This window comes from Carassius gibelio, chromosome B10 (assembly GCF_023724105.1).
Source record: "Carassius gibelio isolate Cgi1373 ecotype wild population from Czech Republic chromosome B10, carGib1.2-hapl.c, whole genome shotgun sequence".
NCBI classification, from domain to species: Eukaryota; Metazoa; Chordata; class Actinopteri; order Cypriniformes; family Cyprinidae; genus Carassius; species Carassius gibelio.
In genome coordinates this window covers 19,692,705-19,715,101 of record NC_068405.1, presented here as the reverse complement: position 1 = coordinate 19,715,101, position 22,397 = coordinate 19,692,705, and the positions used below count along the sequence as shown (strand labels likewise).

General features: G+C 39.4%; 1 protein-coding gene across 4 annotated transcripts in view; it reads left to right on the top strand.

Annotated features, from left to right (window-relative positions):
• Nucleotides 1–18,480, top strand: part of nrip1b (nuclear receptor interacting protein 1b) — a 28,015-nt gene extending 9,535 nt beyond the window's left edge. The window contains exons 2-4 of one of the 4 annotated variants that reach the window (XM_052567276.1): nucleotides 12,024–12,200; nucleotides 12,286–12,495; nucleotides 13,160–18,480. In XM_052567276.1, coding sequence (XP_052423236.1) covers nucleotides 13,536–16,685 — 3,150 coding nt within the window. In that variant the 5' untranslated portion in view covers nucleotides 12,024–12,200; nucleotides 12,286–12,495; nucleotides 13,160–13,535 and the 3' untranslated portion in view covers nucleotides 16,686–18,480. Of the gene's footprint in view, nucleotides 1–6,949; nucleotides 7,236–12,023; nucleotides 12,496–13,159 lie in introns of those variants that run through there. The other 3 variants (XM_052567275.1, XM_052567277.1, XM_052567274.1) reach the window with 3 other exon arrangements.
• The last annotated feature ends 3,917 nt before the right edge of the window (nucleotides 18,481–22,397 follow it).

Genomic DNA, 22,397 nt, shown 5'->3' with positions numbered 1-22,397 from the left:
TTATTACGCTCTTAGACACAGATCCCAGTGGGCGTGGCCTTTTATGACTGATTGTTGTTTTTGTAGAACATAAAAGGTCAACGGATCCATCAGCCTACTGAAAGAAAGACACGGAGCAAGAGACAGGACTTTGAACACCAAAAAGCGTTTCTTTTTGAATAATGACCGTTTATATTGCACAGTTCAATATTTGATTTAGGCGAGCTATTTGCATCTAACAGGCACAGGGAGACTTTGACCCTACCCTGAGTTTGAGTACTTGAGATTTTGAGTTGTGGATCTTATCATAAATGCTGTGAGTAATGGAAAACAGGTCAGCCTGCGCTGGAAGTGAGGGGTGCAACTGTAAAACGTGGCAATCATAACAACCTCAATATTAGCTCTGAGTGATGACACACTACTGAAATGACTCTGGTCCTTCTACTTTGTGAGAAATGTTAAACAAAAAACAACCAACAACAACAACAAAAAAGATTTTGATATGAGCTGCTTTATTTTTTATATGACTGGTTTTATTGTTTGACAGTGTAATGTTTTGAAAACTTGAAATGTAAACGGATGATCTGTTTTATCACAGATTATCATCATGGCTTCCAAAGTAGGGTGCAATTATAATGTTACATTTAATTGACTTTATGATTAAACATAATTTCATCATAAATATCTAATATCTAGCTGAAGACAGGTCTTATTAGCTGTGCAACATATATAATTAAAATGACTGAACCAGTTTCAATTCATGATAATGTTTTTGCCACTTTTTCTTTACATGTATATTATTTCCTGTCAGTTTTAAGAATTTGTACAACATAAAATTATTATATTCAATATTAAAGCAATGATGTTAATGATTGGTGTGTTCTTGTTAATAGAGTTATTATACTGAATTATACTGTAAAAAAATGTATTTTGTCATAAATAAAACATTAGAATAAGTTTTTCAGTCTTTCTACTTAAAAAAAAAAAATTATTTGTGGAATTTACTAGCAATTTCTGAGTGTTCAAACTAAATGTTTCAAACGTTTCTTTTTTTCTTTTCTTTTTTTTTTCTTTTTCAAGTGGTAGAATTGTCCTTGTTATGGTACCAAAATGCCTTTCAATATAACATTTTATATTTTTTTCATGATATTATCTGTTTGTCAATCACGATTATAATCATTAATCATTATATTTATATTAATCAGTTGAATAATAATTGAATCAGTTGTATAATTGAACTTAATGAGCTCCATTACTTGGATAAAAAAAATGCAGCATAGAACAAGTACTTTTTGTAAAAGTACTGGAAGTATTTGAATAAAGTGTTTATTTATTAATATTTTTTATCTTCAAAGTTGTTTCATTAGTGTTTTAAAAGATATACAACTCAGAATTCTTACCATTTTACCATTAGTTTGTAAATTGTCTTAAAGACAGTTTTTAAAATACGTATATTTTGTTATACACATTTTTGATATACAAATTTTGTTTCATGATCTACTCCTATACTGTGTATTATCATGTTAGTCCACTTCTCGTCATGTCTACTGTTAAACCATGAAATAATCACTGTAACATCTCTTTAGACTTACTGCTTCCCTGCTCACTTCCCTAGTTTGAGTGTGATCTAAGAACCCATGGACTGATGCATTGGCGCGAATGACCTTTGGTCTAATTGAGCATATCGTGTTGCGCAGGGATCGTGTCCCAAGCAGGGCCAGGTGGGTGTTCCCGCAGTAATCTGATGAATTCCAGCGAAGGTGAGGAGAGCAGTGACGTCTCAGACTCCTGCGTGCTGCCAGAGGAGTCCATGGCAGATGGTTTCCAGCAGGATCACATATGACATGCGATAACGTTACAGTCAGGAAAGGTCAGTCGGCGCGGCACTGCAAAGTCTCCCGCAAAGGACACGATCCGCACGTTCCTGGGCAGGCAGGATGCATGTGCGTGTGTTGTGTTCCTGTTAGCTGCGTGGCAGGGTTAGTGTTTAAACATGACATTTTTCCCCTCTTCCCCCACCTCGGTGTCAATGTACAGAGGACAGACCAAATATTTGTTTAAAGTGATGAACCTTGTGCATCCAAGGACACTGCATTTGCATGATGATAAAAGGCGCTTCATGCTCTCCTGTAACACTTGCAGTGTGTAACTTTTCTTTTTGTGTCATTTCTATTCTTCAGAAAGGCACTGGAGATGCATATTAGTCCAAAACTAAATCTCAGTTTTAGTAATAATAGTGCTTCGTCTTTAACAGTAAGCTTATTTTATTTCAGTTTCAATATTTCTGTTTTAATCTAATATTTATATTTTATTTAAGATAATAGAATCTATTTAAATAGTTTTAAGAATAAAAATATAATCCTTTCCTTAAATAAAAGAGACAAAAAATGTAAGTTATAGTGATACACTTACAAAGAAAGTGAAAGGTGTCAATGTATAAAGATTAAAATATTCACGGTTTTAATAATATAGCCAAAATACACTCACCTAAAGGATTATTAGGAACACGGTTCAATTTCTCATTAATGCAATTATGTAATCAACCAATCACATGGCAGTTGCTTCAATGCATTTAGTGGTGTTGTCCTGGTCAAGACAATCTCCTGAACTCCAAACTGAATGTCTGATTTAAGCAATTTTGAGCACGGCATGGTTGTTGGTTCCAGACGGGCCGGTCTGAGTATTTCACAATCTGCTCAGTTACTGGGATTTTCATGCACAACCATTTCTAGAGTTTACAGAGAATGGTGTGAAAAACATCCAGTATACGGCAGTCCTGTGGGCGAAGATGCCTTGTTGATGCTGGGCCGACTGATTCAAGCTGATAGAAGAGCAAATTTGACTGAAATAACCACTCGTTACAACCGAGGTATGCAGCAAAGCATTTGTGAAGCCACAACACGCACAACCTTGAGGCGGATGGGCTACAACAGCAGAAGACCCCACCGGGTACCACTCATCTCCACTACAAATAGGAAAAAGAGGCTACAATTTGCACAAGCTTACCAAAATTGGACAGTTGAAGACTGGAAAAATGTTGCCTGGTCTGATGAGTCTCGATTTCTGTTGAGACATTCAGATGGTAGAGTCAGAATTTGCAGTAAACGGAATGAGAACATGGATCCATCATGCCTTGTTACCACATTGCAGGCTGCTGCTGGTGGTGTAATGGTGTGGGGGAGGTTTTGTTGGCACACTTTAGGCCCATTAGTGCCAATTGGGCATCTTTTAAATTCTACGGCCTACCTGAGCATTGTTTCTGACCATGTCCAACCCTTTATGACCGCTATGTACCCATCCTCTGATGGCTACTTCCAGCAGGATAATGCACCATGTCACAAAGCTCGAATCATTTCAAATTGGTTTCTTGAACATGACAATGAGTTCACTGTACTAAAATGGTCCCCACAGTCACCAGATCTCAACCCAACAGAGCATCTTTGGGATGTGGTGGAATGGGAGCTTTGTGCCCTGGATGTGCATCCCACAAATCTCCATCAACTGCAAGATGTTATCCTATCAATATGGGCAAACATTGCAGTTCTGAAGGCGAAAGGGGGTCAATCACAGTATAAGTATGGTGTACATGGGCAATATGAATGTTAACATTCATTTATGTTGGTTTTATATAACTTGCCATAACATTTATCCTAAAACGACCATAAAAGTGATAAGAACTTAACCCCTCAAATAATGCATAATTTAAATAGACACGTTTATATAAGTGCTTTAATAACATTAGAAGTCTGCTTTGCGATCCTTCAGGCATTAGGCCCGTGCACTTTCATTGTAAGTGCCTCACTGTAACCTTGCTTCTTCAAATAAAACAAGGGACGAGTCAAAATTATTCTGTGGTAATCAGCGTTTTGCCAAAAATGCTGTCAAATGAGCTTAACCTGTAATGATTCCAGAATCTTCCTGTAAGAAGCCGTCTGGGGATAACAACACACTTGGACACATTTTTTTCTTAGAAAGACACTCATGCAAAAACTCAAGATGATGAAAACCAAAACCAGCTCGTCCTGCTATTTGCTGAGATGGATGTTATCTCAAGAGTTTGTTGGGGGGCTGCTAGGAACATTATGTAGTTCTTCTGCTAAAAAAACAAAACAAAAAAAACCCTTGTATTCCAAGTCGGCCTGGCTAGTGTCTCAGATGCTGTGGAGAGTAATCTTATTCCCTGAAACAGAGACAAACAATCTGTGAATGAAGGTTAAAAATACACCAGTGAGACATTTTGAAATTCCGCCTCTGTCTGAGTTCAGTGTTAAGGTTAAAGATCTAGCATTCAGATAAGACTCACCCGCTGGGGAGGAGATAACAGGCACGCAGATTGAAAAGAGAGAGAGAGAGACATTTGGGGTGGGGGGGGATTTGAGATGTCTATCTGCCAGTGTGAAGGTTTTTGTCTTGCAGATCCAGTTCAAGGACGCCTGCAGGCAAGGCAGCCCTGACTGTGCCAGCGATGCATCTCAAGGTCACATGCGCTCACCCTGTGACTCTCTGCAAAAACAGGAAGAGGGGGAGATTGGGGGCACTGTAAAATCCTTCATTTACCCCCACCCCACCCTGATTAACCCCTCAATGTCTTCCTGTGACCACGGATATTGTGGCTGCATTTAGGCGCCAGTCAAGGGCTGTCTTTGATTATCCTCAGATGCCTTGAAACGACTCTGTAGTGCCACATATTCCGGTGCAGTCAGGAAAGAGGGTGTGTGCGGTTTGAAAAAGGGGCTGAAATGGAGGGAGAGAGGTTTTAATGGAACTTAGCCATCCAAACGGGCATGCTAACCGCTTCCTCTTGTGCTTTTAACTCGTGCATCCGTCTTTATCTCTGGCGATTAACGGTTAAACCTCCATTAAGTCTGCAGTCTCACTGCCCTAGTGCCCTGTGGTCACACATAAGCTTAGTGTAAAATTCCCCTGTTTCACGTCACACGGCTGTTTGTTTGAGTAGTTTGGACTGGAAGCATCTTTCTAGCGTTGAGAGAGCATTTAAAGGATTAGTTCATGACTTTGTTTTTCTGTATTTATATGTGCATACTTTTACTAAATTCTACAATTATTTAGTAAAAAAAAAAAGTATATAATGTTGAGAGAGTGTTTAAAGTATTGTTTTAAAGTATGAGCTGCATATATGATGCTTCTTGATCAGTATATTATTTCCAATTTCTCGTTTGGTGTTCCACAGAAGAAAGAAAGTCATATGTTTTGAGTAAGTCAAAGTATAGTTTTTCTTTGCGTGTTAACCTCTTAATTTTAGAGTGAAACTGGCTGACCTGATGGTGACTTCGAAAAAGAAAAGCAGCGGTCATGTGCTTGAGGTATCTGTGCCAATCTAATCTGTCCCTCAGGCGTCCGTTATCACCGTTTTGCGACTTTTCGATTAAAGGGAGAAACCATGGAGACTAAATGATCAATAACCACTGTCACAATTCCAGATTCACTCCATCGTAAATCTTCCACCGGCTGGCGTCAAGCTCATTTAATTTCGCTGTTGCAGATTAGTTTCCGTCTTACTCAAAACAGAAGTGTTTTGAGATGATAAATTATACAGTCACAAGAAATTTGTCAACAATTTCCATGCACCATGACACACCGCTGAGACCAAAGTGATCGTCTTTGCAATGCATTGTCCTAAAAACACACATACCCAAACAGACACGCATAGCACAGGAAGGTCTGTAGCGATGGCGGGGGAAGAGCATAAATCTTTAATATTAACGAGTCTTGCTGTGGCAGGAGACCCAGCAGCTTTGTCCCTCTCTCCTCTCGGCGCTCCTACGCTCCCTCGTCATTTAATTAACAGTAGGGAGATTATGGAGGCCGCAGGCCTGTGAAGATCTGATTTAAACATGGAAATGTTAGACTACTGATGCTCTTGGCAGAAAAGAGGAAGTGAAAATTGGATTTGGCCCTCCAGTCTTTCTATATAAAAAAAAAAAAAAAATATATATATATATATATATATATATATATATATATATATATATATATATATATATATATATATATATATATATATATATATATATATATATATGATACAAAAGTCATGATTCAATACATCACAGTGCTTAACAGCATCATAATTGGGATTGAAACTGCAGCATGTGTGGAAGTGAAACTTTGGTTCAGTTGCATGTTTCATGTCAATATTTTTCCTGGTATGGCTTTGGCCACACTAAGAAAAGCAGAGTTATTCCTTATTTAGATGATCTGCTTGTTCCTTAATTGAGAAGATTATATATATATAATTTGTAAAAATATTGTACAACAAATTATTAGTACAAATTATTGGCAAACAAGTAAACACAATTTTTATGTTAAAAAATCATATTATACACACACATATATATATATATATATATATATATATATATATATATATATGTGTGTGTGTGTGTGTGTGTGTGTGTGTGTGTGTGTGTGTGTGTGTGTGTGTGTGTGTGTGTGTATATGTGTGTATAATATGATTTTTTTAACATAAAAATTGTGTTTACTTGTTTGCCAATAATTTGTACTAATAATTTGTATTAAATTATGCAAATTACTGTTTTAGACCCTTCTATATATTGATATATTATTGGATCAACTGTTCATCATGTGTATTTTTGGAGATGTTGGAGAAGATGGTGTCTGGTGCTGGATGAATGGGGCATGCCGGTAATCAGGTTCCAGTGCCTAGTGGCTCAAAACCTGGAATTATTGATCCTTGTGTGTTGCCCAGGCTCTTGCTGTTTCCTGGAACCGAAGCGGTTAATGTTTCGCTGTAATTGGCACCCACAGCTGCTCTCCAGTTCGACAGGGATGAGTCTGGAGCCTCAGCCTTGCATGACAGCTGCCTAATTGGGCATTCTCCCCTTGTGGCAGGTGCCTCCGACTCCAGCAGGGCTGCTGAAGAATGGCAGAAGATTACAGATGAGGACATGGTGACCCTCTCTACCTTCCGTTGGTGTGGGGGGGCGGTGCGATATAGTTCAATGCCGTTGGGTTACCAGAAGGATGAAGTGAGAGGGTGGGGCTCTGCCAGGTGGTGGATGACAGAGTGTCACATGACAGTGTCAGTGTGTCAAGGGCGCAGACATCAGCAGTGCTGCGGCAGCCTGTTTTTTCTCTTCATTTGTTTTGAGGTTTGCACTCTAGTTTTATAGCTCCTGGCTGTCTTCACACATCAGTTCGGAGAGGATGGCAGCTTCCTGTGTGTTCCTGTGTGCTTCTTTTTCTACTCTCCAGCTGTGTGTGAAACTGCCAAGGTAAGGTTGTGTCCTCTTGTTAGAGGCGATTAATGATACTGGATGTGTAAAAAGTGAATTATTCCTGCTGATGTAAAATGTGCTGTTGGGTTTACTGTCCTGCTGCCCTGTTGACCACAGAGCAGAGGGGTCTAACAGCACAGTGGCTAGCCATGGCCATGCTGTTAGTTACATACTCTCAAACATTGAGCCCCACGGCTTATGTGGTGATGTGATTTTGAGTTCCACTCAACACATCAAGTCAACATTTCACGTCTTGTTTCTTCTTCTGCCAGTCATTTTCTTACACCGTTTCATTGTCATATCAATAAAAGAGCCGTGGCCTAGCAGTTAGTGGATGCTTTGACATGCTGGATAGTAGTTCTGGTGCGCATGTGAACCACGTTTGAATCTTGGGGCATTTTCTGATCCCATCCGCATCTTCCCGTTGTTTCCTGATGATTTTACATTAACCATTAAATTAATGCAAATTAAAGATCGATAAAGTGTAAAAGCAGATTAGTATAAAATTGTTAAAATAAAATACTTTTTAATGTTTTTGAAAGAAGTGTCTTATGCTCACTAAGACTGCATTTATTTGATAAAAAATACAGTATGAAATATTACAAATTTGAAGCACTTTTTTTCTGTTAAAATATATTTTAAACTGCAATTTATTCCTGTGACAGCAAAGCTGAATTTTCAACAGTCTTAAGTGTCACAAGATCCTTTAGAAATCATTCTAATATGCTTATTTGCATGGAAATATTTTGTATTATTATTAACGATGAAAATCGTTATTCTTATATAATATATTTTGTGGAATAGAGTTTTTCCTAGATTATTTGAAAGTTCAAAAGAATCATGTAATGTGTCCTTGCTGAATAAAAGTTTACTTTTAAATGGAAGTGTACATTAAAAAAATGTGTCCATCAGGATTGAATGATAATTGTATTCCAAAGGGCCTTTATTTATACCAGCATGTATTTTTATTTATTTATTTTTTTTTTATTTATTTCATCACTTTCATTGTTTCGATTGTGGAAAGAGGACAGGCTGTGATGGCGGGAATGGGATTAGGGAAATTCTATGAGCTGGATTTGAATTTGTGTTGATGACAAATCATTTTTTAACTTTTATTTATATATTTTTTTTGTGTGCAGATAGAGAGCGAGTATGGGAGGTGGGGTTTAAAGATTCTTCTCCACCCCCAAATTATGATAAATAGTTTTTCTCCTCTGACATACCTTTCCCCTTGAGTGTTTATATGGGTGACTGCTCATGTGTTTCTTTGGTGTTTACCTCGGGCGCATCTGTACCTGTGTGTGGTGGCTGCAGGTGCGTGTTTGGTTTCTGTTTTGTATATTCCTGGCTGTAAATGTGTCCACGTGTGTGTGTGTGTGTGTGTGTGTGTGTTTGTGTTCAAACCCGGCCATGCAGCTGGGGTTGTACTTCAGGTTTGACTTTCACCTTGTTTCCCCCGTAGCTGTTTTGAAAGTGTCGAGTGGAACGACCGTGTAATCTGTATCCACACAGCCTTGAGGGCAGCAGTGATCAGCCCAGCTGTTTTCTCATTCCCTCCAGCCAAGGAAAAAGTTGAAATGTTTGTTTGAGTGAATGCGTGAGAGCGGATTATTTGTGTGTGTGCGTGTGTGTTTGGAGAGAGAGGGATTCATTAGTATTCTGCTGAGGAGTCCTGCCGGTAGAGCAAATTGATTACCACACTTCACCTGTCTGAGCCTCCTGAGATCTGCAGCGAAGACGCCTGCTTTGTCTGTGCTCCCGTCGCCTCCGTAACGGAGGGCCGCTCTCATTAGCCATAATTAAACAAAGCTTATAGTTGGGACACTGTTGTCTTACGTAGTTCTAGAGAGTGTGAAGATTGCTGCTATAGTCCTGAGGGCTTTCTAGAAGAGGCGGATTCTAGCAGTTGTTAAGGTGTTTTCTTGGAGGGGAAATGGATCGTTTGTGCGTTTGTGTGTGCTTTAAATTGAATCATCCGTCTAGGTGACCTTTGGAGTAATACTGCAGTAGCATGGGAATTCATATCTGTGCTAAACACCTGTAAAGTGCTGAAGAATGAATCTGAATGCACCACATGCCATTCAAAATGGTATTCCAACTTGAAGTAGAAATGAAATCCGAATTTAAACTAGAACCAACGTTTGAATTTGAATAGAATGAATTAAAACAAAAATCATGAAAAAATAAAAAATTTAAGAACCCTTTATTTCCTTCATTTCATGCCATTAGCTGTAACATTTCTTTGAATTGCAATTCTGTAAATTCCACTTCCTAGCATTTGCAATTCAAATTCCAGTGTATCTTCTTGTGGGAATGGCCAATTCAATTCAAAGCTTAGAGGTGTAGCAGGATCTGTGGTGTAGTAGTAATAGGAGCAGCGAGGAGCAGGGGAAGATCGATTTGGAACTGCCTGTGTTGTGATTAAGGAGACAGCGGGTGAGTAGATATGGAGGAGTTGGCAAGTGGAGTCAAAGTGTTTTCTGCGAGTAGCAGGAGTGTGTGTGCTCTACAGCCCCAGTGATAAGAGTGGAGAGTGAATGAGATGCTGTTATTGTACTCGGGTGGCATTTCGTTGGCAAGTTCTGCCAACATTTATGCCAGCTGGAATGATGTGCCAAGAGGAGGAACCCAGGTGCTTTGTCTTTTCATTGGTTAAGTGCACTTAATCGATTAAGAAAATTAATAAAAGCTCTGTTTTGAATGTAATTTCTAGCTGTATGCTGAAGTTTATAAATATGAAAATACTGGAGTTCCTTGTGAGCCGAGCAACAGAATTTAATGAGCTGTAGGAAATGCTGACCTTGTGTGATTATATTGTATGAACTTAATGGAACCAAGTAATTCAATGTAAAATTTCGACTTGAATTTTATTCCTTTGATTGTATTAATGTACCATATTAATTTATATTTTATTTTGAAACATTTACAACCCCTTTTTGTAAACTGCTCCGTCAAAGTCTGTTTTTGATGTCTTTGTGTTTCTTTTACTTCTGCCCCCCCCCCTCCATTTTTACAACTGATTTAAAAATTCTAAAGAAACAACAAGTTTAATTTGTAGTGTTTACTAACTGGTCATGTTTCTTTAAATAAGATCACCGTCAAAGGGCATTTGTGTTTTGTTTCTTAGCCGTTTTTTTTTTATTTCATTTATTTATAGCAGACTCCGTTTGCAGAGCTCCATGGGGCTGTTTATTTGCTCTACGTTCTACTTCAAAAGAGCAAAAGTTCACTGACGTGGACGTTTCAGTCGTGTTTGTTGAGGTAGCACGTCGCTCCCCTTATTACATTTTTTTTCAAGCCATATTGGATTTACAAACTCTGTCCGTCGTATCTGAGTGAACACCAGCTGCCTACAATAACATGATGGAAAGCGATTCACACAGCTCCCTTTCCTTTACAATTTATTTAACCTTGGCTTGCCTTTAACGCCGGGGAAGCGAATCTGGTGTCAAATATTAGCGATACGCACAGCAAGGACTGGGTTGTCACTTTTTATTAACACGGAGAGCTTTGCATGGTCTCCAGCTGTTGCGTGCACTGACACTCAGACATACTTGACCTTGACTCGCAGCACTGTTCCTGCGGCTCACCCTATTTTTAATCATGCATTTTAAATGGTGCAAATGGATTATGGTTCCTTATAATGGGGATCATTCGTTAACCTTTTTTTCTGATAGGGTACTTTGTGGGACGTGTTGAATTCCAATTAATATCCTACCCCAAATGCTGGGATCGCCAGATTGGCTTTGGACATCAAATCCCTGACATTTGCGTCAAGAAGTCCAGCGTTCACAGTTAAGGCCATTTTTTTGGGTCCAGCTCCTCGAGGGAAATTGCCTTTCAGCCACTGATGATGGTTTGACCTTCCTGCTCATGGTGTCTGGGAGAGCAAAGAAAGACGCCCTGCCATGATAAAGCTTCCTGTCTGCCGCTGTTCCCTTCACTACTGGCTAGTGAAATCACTTAAAATGCTGTTGGGTGTGAATGTTTGACATTGTCAGAGATAATGGATAATCACTTGCAGACCGCTGGAGGGAGAGAGACGGAGGGGAAAAGAGAGCGAGGGAGAGAGAAAACATATTTTGTATTTCTTGTGCAAAAGGGTCATGTGTGGGAAAGGCGAATGGAGGGTATGCTTTGAGATCGCACCTTAGATCTGTATTTCCTGTCCCATGTATACCTGCTTCCTCGCAAAATAAGGTCTTGTGAAATACAAGTCTTTATTTGCTGGAATCTTTGATTGAAACTCAGAAGAAAGAAAGTTATATAGGTTTAAAGTGACATGAGGGTGAGTAAATGATAACAGAATTACAATTTTTGGCTTGACGATCCCTTAACGGTTTCCTTTAGTTTTCATTGGCGAGATCTAATCTAGCATGTTCCGATTGTAGCCCAGTATTGATTTGTCTTGAATGATGTGTTTACTTCATTGTTCTTATGGTCCAGTTTTTCAGCCTGTCTTGTTTATCTTCTTTATCCACCTGTCCCAAGTTTGAACTTTTATTTGTAGGGTAGCAGCACCTCCTTTGGCGGGAAATTAATCTTAATCTGCCACATTAAGATTAGCGCGAGACGTCCGATGGCCCCGTTCTAGCAGGTTGTCCTCTTTGTTGTTAAATTTAGGTCAGTGGCCCAGGCTGATCCTGTAACTGAGACTGAATTAGTTATTGAATTAGTTTTCCTATTTTCTGTCCTTGCAGTCGTAACCTGTTGCACCCGACCTTTGCAACTTAATGCAGTTTGCATCAAATTTAAATGCTTGTGACCTTGTGCTGATTCTTGCAGGGTTTTCCTGTCACGTCAACTTGAGGATCTCAAGTTGCTACGGCACATTCAGGATATTCCAGGCGTGAGAATGCTGGTGAATTGCTGTAACCGCATCCCCAGCTCAAGGTCGAGCTTAACTCCTCTGCAAACCGCTGTAACATGTTTAACCGATGCTGAAGGGGCAGGACATGGAGGGTAAGAAGCTCTCTGGCAGCGGAGCACTGCTTAAGGGGAGCTGGAATCCTGTATTAATTAACCTTTGTGGTGGTGGCCCTGACAGTGCGAAGTCAGGAGTGTTTATGGAAGCAGTTCTGACAGGGTTCAGACCTGTCGAGCGAGCAGCCAGCGGTGCTGTCATGTTATCTGATGCCATGACTCTGTGGAGGAGAGGTCTGACAGGTGTGCCATGTGTGCCCCTCTACACCTGCCAACCCTGCTGAGCCACTACTGGCCTGAGCGTGAAGGGCTGCTGACAGCCGTTTTTGAATGGGTATTCACTTCTTTAATCCAGTTATGCCAGGGAGACTGTCGTTTCTAAGAAAGAAGAAAAACTTATTTGACTGAATTTAACAATAGTTTCAACATTTTTCTGTCATAATGTAATATGGTATTTGCACACATGTGAAGGAGTCTTTTTAAATGTTGCAGATGAATTTTGTGAGTGACTTTTGTGAGTGACTTTTGTGATATAAGTGGACATCTTTAAGCAGAGCAGGCAAGAAGTTGTCCATCTTACTACCAAAGTTTAAGCAAATATCTATCTTTTAAGGAAACTTTTGTCTGTTTAAAAAAAAAAACCTTAAGAGGTTCACCTGATAACTCTTAAATGCTCAGCAAATAATGGACATAAAAATACCTTCTTTACACATGAGAACAAACAAAGAGAGGTCCTGAAAGGTTCTGAAGAAAAAGTTGGGAGGCAGAGCAGTTTGACTGACAGTTGCTGCAAGAATGTTCCTATAAAGTTAAGTTCCTATTGTCAAACACAAGTTTATGTTCACTCTGAAGTTTTCTTATTTTGTTCGAATTTAATTAGTTCTTCTGTGATGATTGGTTTTGACAGAGACTTCAAAGAAAGTTACAGTGGTTATTTTGTTGATGCTGGGATGTTGACACCTGTCACTCATGTAGTGTTTTCTTTTCTTGTTCTGTAGGTTCCCGTGTGGCCACGTCTGAGATCAGAAGAGCAAACAGGCAAAACACTGAGCTTTTGGTTCCTCCCAGAGGATCTCCCAAATATAGAGCTTCTGGTTCATCAGGACAAGTAAACCTCCTCATTCCTCTGGTTGTGCTTACAGCATATTTCAAAGCAGTTCAGATTTACTCATAGAATGCGCAGCGATGCCAGGTGGGTTTTCGGGCTTGAAATTACAAATACCCACTGGTCCTGTATGTAAAACTCTTTGACTGAAAAGGACCAAATTTCAAAGCACGGTTGGAGTTCTCTGCTCTCATCATTTATGGCACAGATCTTACTAACACATTTTCATTACTTGTAAAACATCACATCAGGGCATCCTACTATTGAACATGACTCATGGGGTGGAGTCTGGCCCTGAAACTCACCAGGATTCTGCTGCTTTAACATATCTGGAAGGTTTGCTAATGCATCCGGTCACCACTGGACCTGCTGCCACTGTTACACAGAGGTCAGAACCTGTCCAAAACAATGAAGAGAATGTCAACAGAGTGACTAGGGTGTTTCAGCTCCCTAACCATGGCCCCACCTCACAAGACAAGAGTAGCCCACCTAGTGCAGCCTCACAGCACCTTAAAAAAGCCAGGCTGCTTCGCTCAGGAGCATGGAGTGAAGATGACAGCCAGAAACGAACAGGTACTGTAGCAGAAGTGAACGGACAGAGAAAGGAGCACTACAAAGGAGGCCTGGATGGCTCGGAGCAGGGGGAGAGCACCTTGCTGGCTTCTCTGCTGCAGTCCTTCAGCTCTCGGCTGCAGAGTGTCGCCTTGTCACAGCACATTTCTCAAAGCCACAAACTGCTCGACGGGGACAGTAGTGTAAGTGCTTCTGCTGATAAGGAAACCTACCAGAGTTACGGCACGGCATCAGGCCACCTAAAAAGCCTCATGAGGAAAAGCAAGCAACAGAACCATAACACAGTGCCTTACTGTCGGCAGAGCAACCAGAACCGAAGCTCAGATTCTCCTCATTCTTCTCAAAGCTCTGCACAGCCCACGAGCTCTGAATCCATGTCCTGTACTGAGCGACTCAAGGCTGTTGTCAGCATGGTACGCACTAGGTCCAGTCCAGCCCCTTCACCCAAGCCCAGTGTCGCCTGCAGTCAGCTGGCCTTGTTGCTGTCCAGTGAGGCTCATCTACAGCAGTACTCCAGAGAGCAGGCCATAAAAGCACAATTAACCAGTAGATCAGCCAGCGAGAGGCTAGCAGCCATGGCTACTCAACAAACGCAGGATAAAAGGCCTCCCAGCATGGGGCAGCCAACAACTGCCCCAGACATGCTAAGCTCCTTAAATGTTCAAAACGGAACACTCCGCCCACCAGCTGTAAACTCCAGCAAAAATATCCCTTCCCTTTCCTCACCCTCCATGAGACCCCCCAAAGAGAGACATGGTCGACCACCACAAAACTGCAGCAGCCTGTTGCTTCTACTTCTGAACAATCACAACTCCCAGCAGCAGCTCACCAGGAATGGACACCTGGAGGATGACTATGGTATCCTCCCGAGTGGGGCCTCCTCCCTGCATTCTGACAGCGAATACTCCAGCCAGGATAACAGCCTGACCAAAGACAGCAGTGATGCTGAGAGCTTCTCCAGCTGTTCCCCCATCGACCTTTCCATGAAAAGCAGAGCACCTAGCCAAAAATCCAAAGCCTGCTCTTCCTTAACCCCCTCTGTGGATAAGCTCACAGAGTCTCTCATAAACAATTGGAAGCCGGAACCTTCTGTGCCAAAGGTCCATGAGGCCACAGATCTGGATACCAGCCCAGACGTGAAATCCCATGATAAGGTCACTCTAATGCAGTTACTGCTGGACCGCAAAAATAACGAGAAGGTAAACAAAAGTTCAGATAATCCTAGTTTGCGATCTGACACACTAATCAGCAGCTCTACTGCAGGCCCACGTAAAAGGATTGGCACAACTGAGGACAGCAGAACGCAGAGTCCTCTGAACCGGCAAACAGCTACCTTCAGCTCGATCTCCCCTTCATACTCCTTACCCTCACCCCATGCCCAGTCCAGTCCCTTAGATCTGTGTAAGTCTAAAGCTCACGTAAGTGAAAAGACACTGGAGCCTCCTTTCAGTGCCAGCAAGCTACTACAAAATCTGGCCCAGAGTGGTAAAAACAACTTGTCACCCTCTCCCCTTCACAAGCCGACAAGCAGAAGGCAAAGCCCAGAACTTGAGCTTGACAAGCCTCAGGCACTTTTGGATCAACTTGTCTTTCCACACAAGCGGAACAGAGCCTCCATGCTAGATGGAGGTTCCCCTTCTGCTCTCCCAGCTCCTAAATGTGAGCAATCACCCTCTGCCTCAACACAGATAGAAAACCTTCTTGAGAAACGCACTGTACTGCAGCTTCTCTTGGGAACAACTTCCCAGAAGGAAAGAACCAGTGGGCACAGAGTCTTGGAAGTAACCTCAGGGGGACTGGAGAAACCTCAGAGGGGCTCTGTCAACTGTGACAGCTCAAACGGACCTTCTCCGCAACTTAAGATCAAAACTGAGCTAGTAGAGGATAATCTCTCATCAGATAGCTCTGATGATGGGGTGCACAATCAGAGACGATCATCACAACACTCACCTATTGCTGAAGCACAGGGTACAATCAAATCTGAGCTATTTCCTACAGAAACAGCTGCTAAATTTGGACTTCTCAGCCATCTTTTGAAACAGCAGAATGCTACCTACCATTCAAACCCATATACCAGGCTCCTCGGGAACTCTGTAAAAGAGGAGCCAGTGGATTTTCATAGCCCCGTTCCCAAGAAGAGAAAACTGTGCATTGAGCTAGCAGAGCACCTAAGTAATGAACTCTGTCAGCCATCTCGAAATACCACTAGTGACAATCTGGTGTCTAGAAAACCTGAATTTAATGTTAGAGGTCTGGCAAAACCAAAAGAAGAAGAGTTAGTAGGGATTCCTAGGAGCAAAACCCCTCTCTCCAGAGAAAGCCAAGGCTTCAATGTTCTTAAGCAACTCCTCCTGTCAGAAAACTGTCTGAAAGAGCTATCCCAACCCAGAGGGACCCCAAGTCCCTTCATCCCTCAGGCAAACTGTACAGCCAATGGGAATTTAACCCAGTCTTGTTTCCCTCAGGAGTCATCGTACTTACCGTGGTACCCCTGTTCTAGCAGTACAAATTCCAAAACAGCACCTGCACCTGTTGATACCACTGGGGGGTCGCTAGTTTGGGCTAAGGGATCTCCTAAAGCCAGTCCTAAACCTGTTAAAAAAGAACCTGAGGGGTCTCCTGGAGAAATTTTTAGCAGGGAGGGGAGATCCAGTACAGACTCGCCCCCTTTAACCAGGTCTAATCCGATTCTTTACTACATGCTTCAGCGGGGAAACGGTCAGCTCAGACCTGAGATCCGGGATCAGGTGGAGCCGGCCCACTGTGTCATGGGTGACAAAGTAGAGTCGTGTATTGACTATGAGCACAGAATAAACTCTCCTGTCCACAGACAGACTCCGAGCTAGAGAGAAGAGAGCCTAAACGGCTCTATGGAAAATTGGTAGACATGAACTATCAAAGATTGAGAGAAGCTGAAGAACTGTGCGTATGGTCATTTGACTATAATATCTGTTTTTTTTATCTTCATTTAAAAACAGAACCTGAATAAATGTAACCATGGGACATGGTAATTCAGTTTAAAACTTTGGCGTATTGTCCATTTGTTTGATGTGTTATTTTTTTTTATTGAAGGTGATTCTCCATGATATAATTATTTTGTATACACATATTGGAATGGGTTTTTTTTCTTTAGTATATATGCTAAGCTAACTGCTTTGTCCAGCACAATGTAAAATGTCCACCACAAAAAGCTTTTCCTTTTTCCACAACTGAAGAACATCCTATTATATGTATTATTGATGAATCCAGAAATGTTACTGCTAATTTCACACTATATTTATCTACAGCCAAATCAGGACCCTTTTCGTTTTATTGAGGCAAAGAAAATTGTACTGTCTGAGCACAATATTAGATTTGTGCATTGAAAAGTCCAGTTATAAAGTATATTTTCATACAGCAGAATTTAAAGGAATGTCAGTGCAATCTATCAGGTATCTTTCTTGTAAAGCTAGCTGAGGTCAAGAGGGTTTTCACGTTATAACAAGGCAACAACATTTACTGGAATGTTCTATAATCGTAGCTTAGTTAGATTTAGAATGCTTTATTTTTCATCAGGAATGAAACTATAGCTGTTATGTGGTGATAATGGCATGACGTAAAAAAAAAAAAAAAAAACCTGAGTGTCATATTTTTAGCCAGTGAAATGTATCTTTTTACAATTTCGTATAATATGTTGTTTTGTATCTTCTAAAAATCCTATATGTAGCATTCACACATTTAAGGTGTTGACAAGAATTTGAATATTGAAAGAGATGATACAGTTTGTCCACCAAAGCCATGAGGGGTAAATATGATATTTATGGATACTGTTTAAATCAGACACTCTACTATGAGAAGGGATTTGAATTCAGTCTGATTCTTTTTATTTTTTATGTCCACTTTATTTGCATCTTTTTTTTTTTTTTTTTTTTTTTTTTACAGGACCATCACTTGAGTCTTAAACATTATCCAACAACAACAAAAAAAAAAAAACAATTACAAATTTTATTCCACATTTTCTGTATGATTCATATGTTTTGACAATGATTAGATACATTTATGTAAATATTGCTTTCAAGATAACTATTTTGTATTGTTCAAGAGAAAGAAAAAATAGTTTTTAACGTCTTGCGTTGTACATAAGAAAACTGTAATAATGTAAATATGGGTACTGGAGGATGACACTTTTCTGCATGTCTATGTTGTGCTAACGATAATCTTTGTTCACATCTACTGCTCTGTCCGAGGCTCTTTGCTGCCTGTAGCATGCACACGCATGGGGAGTCCCTGTGTTATGGGGAAATGTCAAGTCTTAAAATAGATGTTTTTATCATGGAGAGATGGGTACTTAAACCATAATTGTCTGTAAATGCAGTCCTTGACTGTTTAAACCTGCGGAAATATGTGCATATTTTTTCCTGAATGGTTTTGTTTGTTCCCGGTTAAAAAAAAAAAAGAAAGAAAGAAAGAAAAAAACTAAAAACAACATTGCTTTGTTTAATTTAGAGACAATCTGCAATGTTGTGGCTCTGCATTGTGAATAACTAAAAAAACCTTGTTTTCATATAATCCTGTGATTACTGGAGCCTTTTGGTTTTCTTATGTTCTGTCTTTGGTGTTTATTTGCACTGATAGCGTAATAAAAAATTGAAATGCACAGACCTGAATGAAAGTTTGTCATCTTTTGCCTATATTTACATATGCTAGGTTACAGCAATTTTTGATAAAGAACCTTACAATGAGGCCAGAGGTCAAATTTGAACCCTTGACAGTTGTTGGTTTTACAGATGAATATGAGTGAACCAATCAAAAACAAGCTTTCTATTATGAGGTTGTTGTTTTTTTACTGCTCAGATGTACACAGAGCATCTCCAGGCAACTAAGTGTGAGAATCAGGTTAACCAACACTTAACTTTTGAACCACCAGCATTCATCGTGACAATCAAGTGAGTGCAATATATAAAAAGGCTTTCCAAACTGGTATTTGCATGACTGCCAGTTCTCAACAATAGCAGGAAAGAGATGGTAAGGAGGATTTGGAAAACATTGTTTCGTAGTTATGGGAAAACAGGTAGTTGGCTTCTATTTTATAAAGTGCCTTGTCCAACCATTGTGAGAGAAATGCATTGATCCCAATTTTGCACTTCCTTTCGGCCACTTAAAACAAACGTCAGAATAAACATTTCAAGCCAAAATTGGGGCATTGCATGCATAAGGATTATTACATTTGCCTATTGTCCTATACATGCATTTGTAAGAAAAAAAAATCAACTATATATTAAGCCTAGAGGCATTTATTTTAAAGAAAAATTACACAAGCACACATTCTATGAAAAATATTTCACAGGGTTACTTTGTTAGGTTTTAAATTACACCATATAAAACAATAGAAATGAATAATATATGCAAAAATGACTCCGAAAAGGGAACTTTTGATATTTTGTTACCATTTTTAAGTGTGAGGAAAATGTCAGACTTATTAAGGGTCTGCTGTAAAGTGATTTTACATTTCACTGCATGTTTCCACTTCCAGTCTCTTTTTGAAGGAGAGGCTTTTGTCTGCCTTCTTTCCCCTTCCTTAATCCTCTAATGAGGTTTCTTTTCTTCAACTTCACGTAACCTTTCCTCCATGTGAACTTCTCCATCCAGAGATGCTTATCATGCTTGAACTGCCAGTAACCCCCGGTTTCCTTCTGGCTTCAAAACAGAGGAGAGGGCAAAGGCACAAGTCACGTCTCAAGTCGAGGTCAGTGTTAAGAGCCCACAAACGGCCGTTTGTCTGTCTCACATCCTCTGATATCCTGGACTGTGCCGGTGGACGGGGAGTTTGGAGGCGGCCCAGAAATCTACTTACAATTTAACTCCAGCCCACTACACAAAGGAAATGGTTTGGTCCTCCAGGAAGACAAAGTACTCGGGTCAGCAAGGTTCAGCAGGTTGAGATGGAGGTTTGGAGCCGCTGTTTGGATTTCCTGCATTGAAGCACGGCCTCGTGGGTCAATGTTTAACCCAAATCCATCGCAATCCACAGCTGCTGGTGGAGAAAACACTCATTCACAGGTGCTTAATTACATCTGCTGCACCGATTCTCATGCCTTCCTCACAAAATTGGTCTTTGACAAGGAAATAATTGTGTAACGTTAATTTTACACTTAAGGGACAAAGCTTTATCTATCTATCTATCTATCTATCTATCTATCTATCTATCTATCTATCTGTCTGTCTGTCTGTCTGTCTATCTATCTATCTGTTCATTCATTCAGTTGTTCAGTATCAATCTATCGTTTAGTAGTTCACTAGCCTTCTATATATCCATCTATATTTTCTTTGTCTGTAAAATCTAAAATCCTTTGAAATTCAAATTCAAGGCTTATTAACAACCCCACAAAAATTGAAAACAAGCTAAATTTCCAAAGCCAATTTTGTCTCAACAAACTTTGCTTTTATAGTTAGTTACTTGAATGTGGGGCCATTTAAATTCAATTGATTTTAATTCTGCTTCCTTATAATTCTGTATCAGTTCAAATGTAAGATATTAATTTTAATATAAAAATCATTTTCACTTGATTTCTGAGTGCAGCACAACCCGTGTTTGTTGCGATTATGTTCTTTTTCTTTTCTTTTTACAAGAAGCTGCTTGAAACAAGGTACATTGTGAAAAGCCTTTGTAAATGAAATCAACTTTCTTTTATATGAGCAATAAGCCACTAGAGGCTGTGCATTGTAGCAATTTTTCTCCATCTAAGGTTGTTTTTTTTTTGTTTTTTTTTTTTTTCAATCTGAAGGCATTTTTCCGTATGGACACAAACAGCCATTAACTGTGGTCAAATCCCTCTAACACACTTTCTTTAATCAGTGTTGTGTGTTTCCATTGTTTCACTCTCTCCCCTGTGCTGGATGCTGGTGAAGGTGAGCTTCTTGAAGTCTGTGCCAGAGCCTCACGGGTTGTGACCTTTGTCTCTCTCGCTGACATCTTCAGCTCACTCACTGTGGTTGATCTGCAGTTGCCCTGCAGCTGTGACCCCCTTCCTCCCTCCCTCCCATTTCCCAGCAGCCCCCTCTTCAAAGGCCACCAGAAATGTGACAGCTGGCAGAAGAACTTCTTCTTTCATTAAGAGCGCTCACTGAGCCCTGTTGTTGATCGCGGGCAACTGGTGGTGTGTTGACCTCGTGCCACGGAGCATAAAAGAGCTTAAAATTGATTCACACTTAACTTATGTTGGAGTTAACATTTCATGGCTTAATGGCACAATAAATGGACTGGTACTTCTAGTTCAGTGCTGGAACAGATGTGGTCTTGTGACCTCTGATAAAGTAAGACGTTGTTCATGATATGAGAAAACCTTGAATATGCAAACTCAGTCAAACGATTTTAAGTTATCTTTTCAATGAAGATCTTACAATTTACTTTAATAAATAGAACAATGATTACGTCTGAGAGCAGATTGGAAATTAATTATTAAGGTGAAAGTGGTTCTTATACAGTATGTTCAAATTATAATAATTAAAACTGAAATTAAAAAAAGGAAGTATGATTTATTAAATATTATTTTATGTAAATTTGTGTTATATATTATTATACAGTATAGTGGTCTCATTTTTTTTGACCCTACTTTGTATAATATTAATAAAATGCAAATATTATGTTTTTCATTTGAATTATAACAATTAAAACTTGAATAAAATAATTAGTAAAGATATATAGAATATATTTTATATATTACATTTTCTCTTATTGTGACTGCAGATATTGAAGAAAGCTTTTATTTAAATTTTTATATATTTAAATAGAAATAAAATTGCAACATTCTGAAAAATATTCTTTTTTTATTATATATTATTATATAACGTATAATTAACCCCACTTTGTATAATTTTAACAAAGCACAATTTAAATATATGAAAATATACGATGTAAATATATAATAATATAACATTCTAGATTCCCTTTTGTAATAAATTTATGTTTCCAGATTTTTAAGAATTTTATTTATTTATTTTTATTTTTTACAGATATTCTATGTATGACCAACTAAAATTCAACTTCATGGGTCATGGACTTTCAGTCCAAACATTTCTACAAATCACTTTTAAATGTGAAAGGGTGCTTAGTGTCAAACAATCTCACTGAGGCCAGACTGAGATTAGAACTATTGGTTCTGAGTGCAAAGGTCAGCGAGTGACTGCCATAACCAACGCATATCTACAGAATATTCCCAAAGATTCTTTTCCACTTTCAACTTTGAGGAAATTCTCCAGACTGACCTGCAAATCCTTGAATTAGGCTCCATATAAATGTTAAGAGAGCTCAGAGTTGAAACAGAGGTGAAGGTGAGATTTATCTGATTTAGTTTGATTAAAAACATGAAATCTTCACTGTGAATTCTTTGTAAGTATCAAGCCAAGTTACTATGAATGCTATTTTTAATTTAAATGTACAGATTACAGCTTTAACATGAACTCACATTGCTCACATAATTGCATAATGATATTTTTTTTGTGACTTCTGACCTGTAAATAAAAATCTTTTGTAACCAGAGAGCTGTGCCTAATTACAGTACAGTAAACAGTTTTGATAT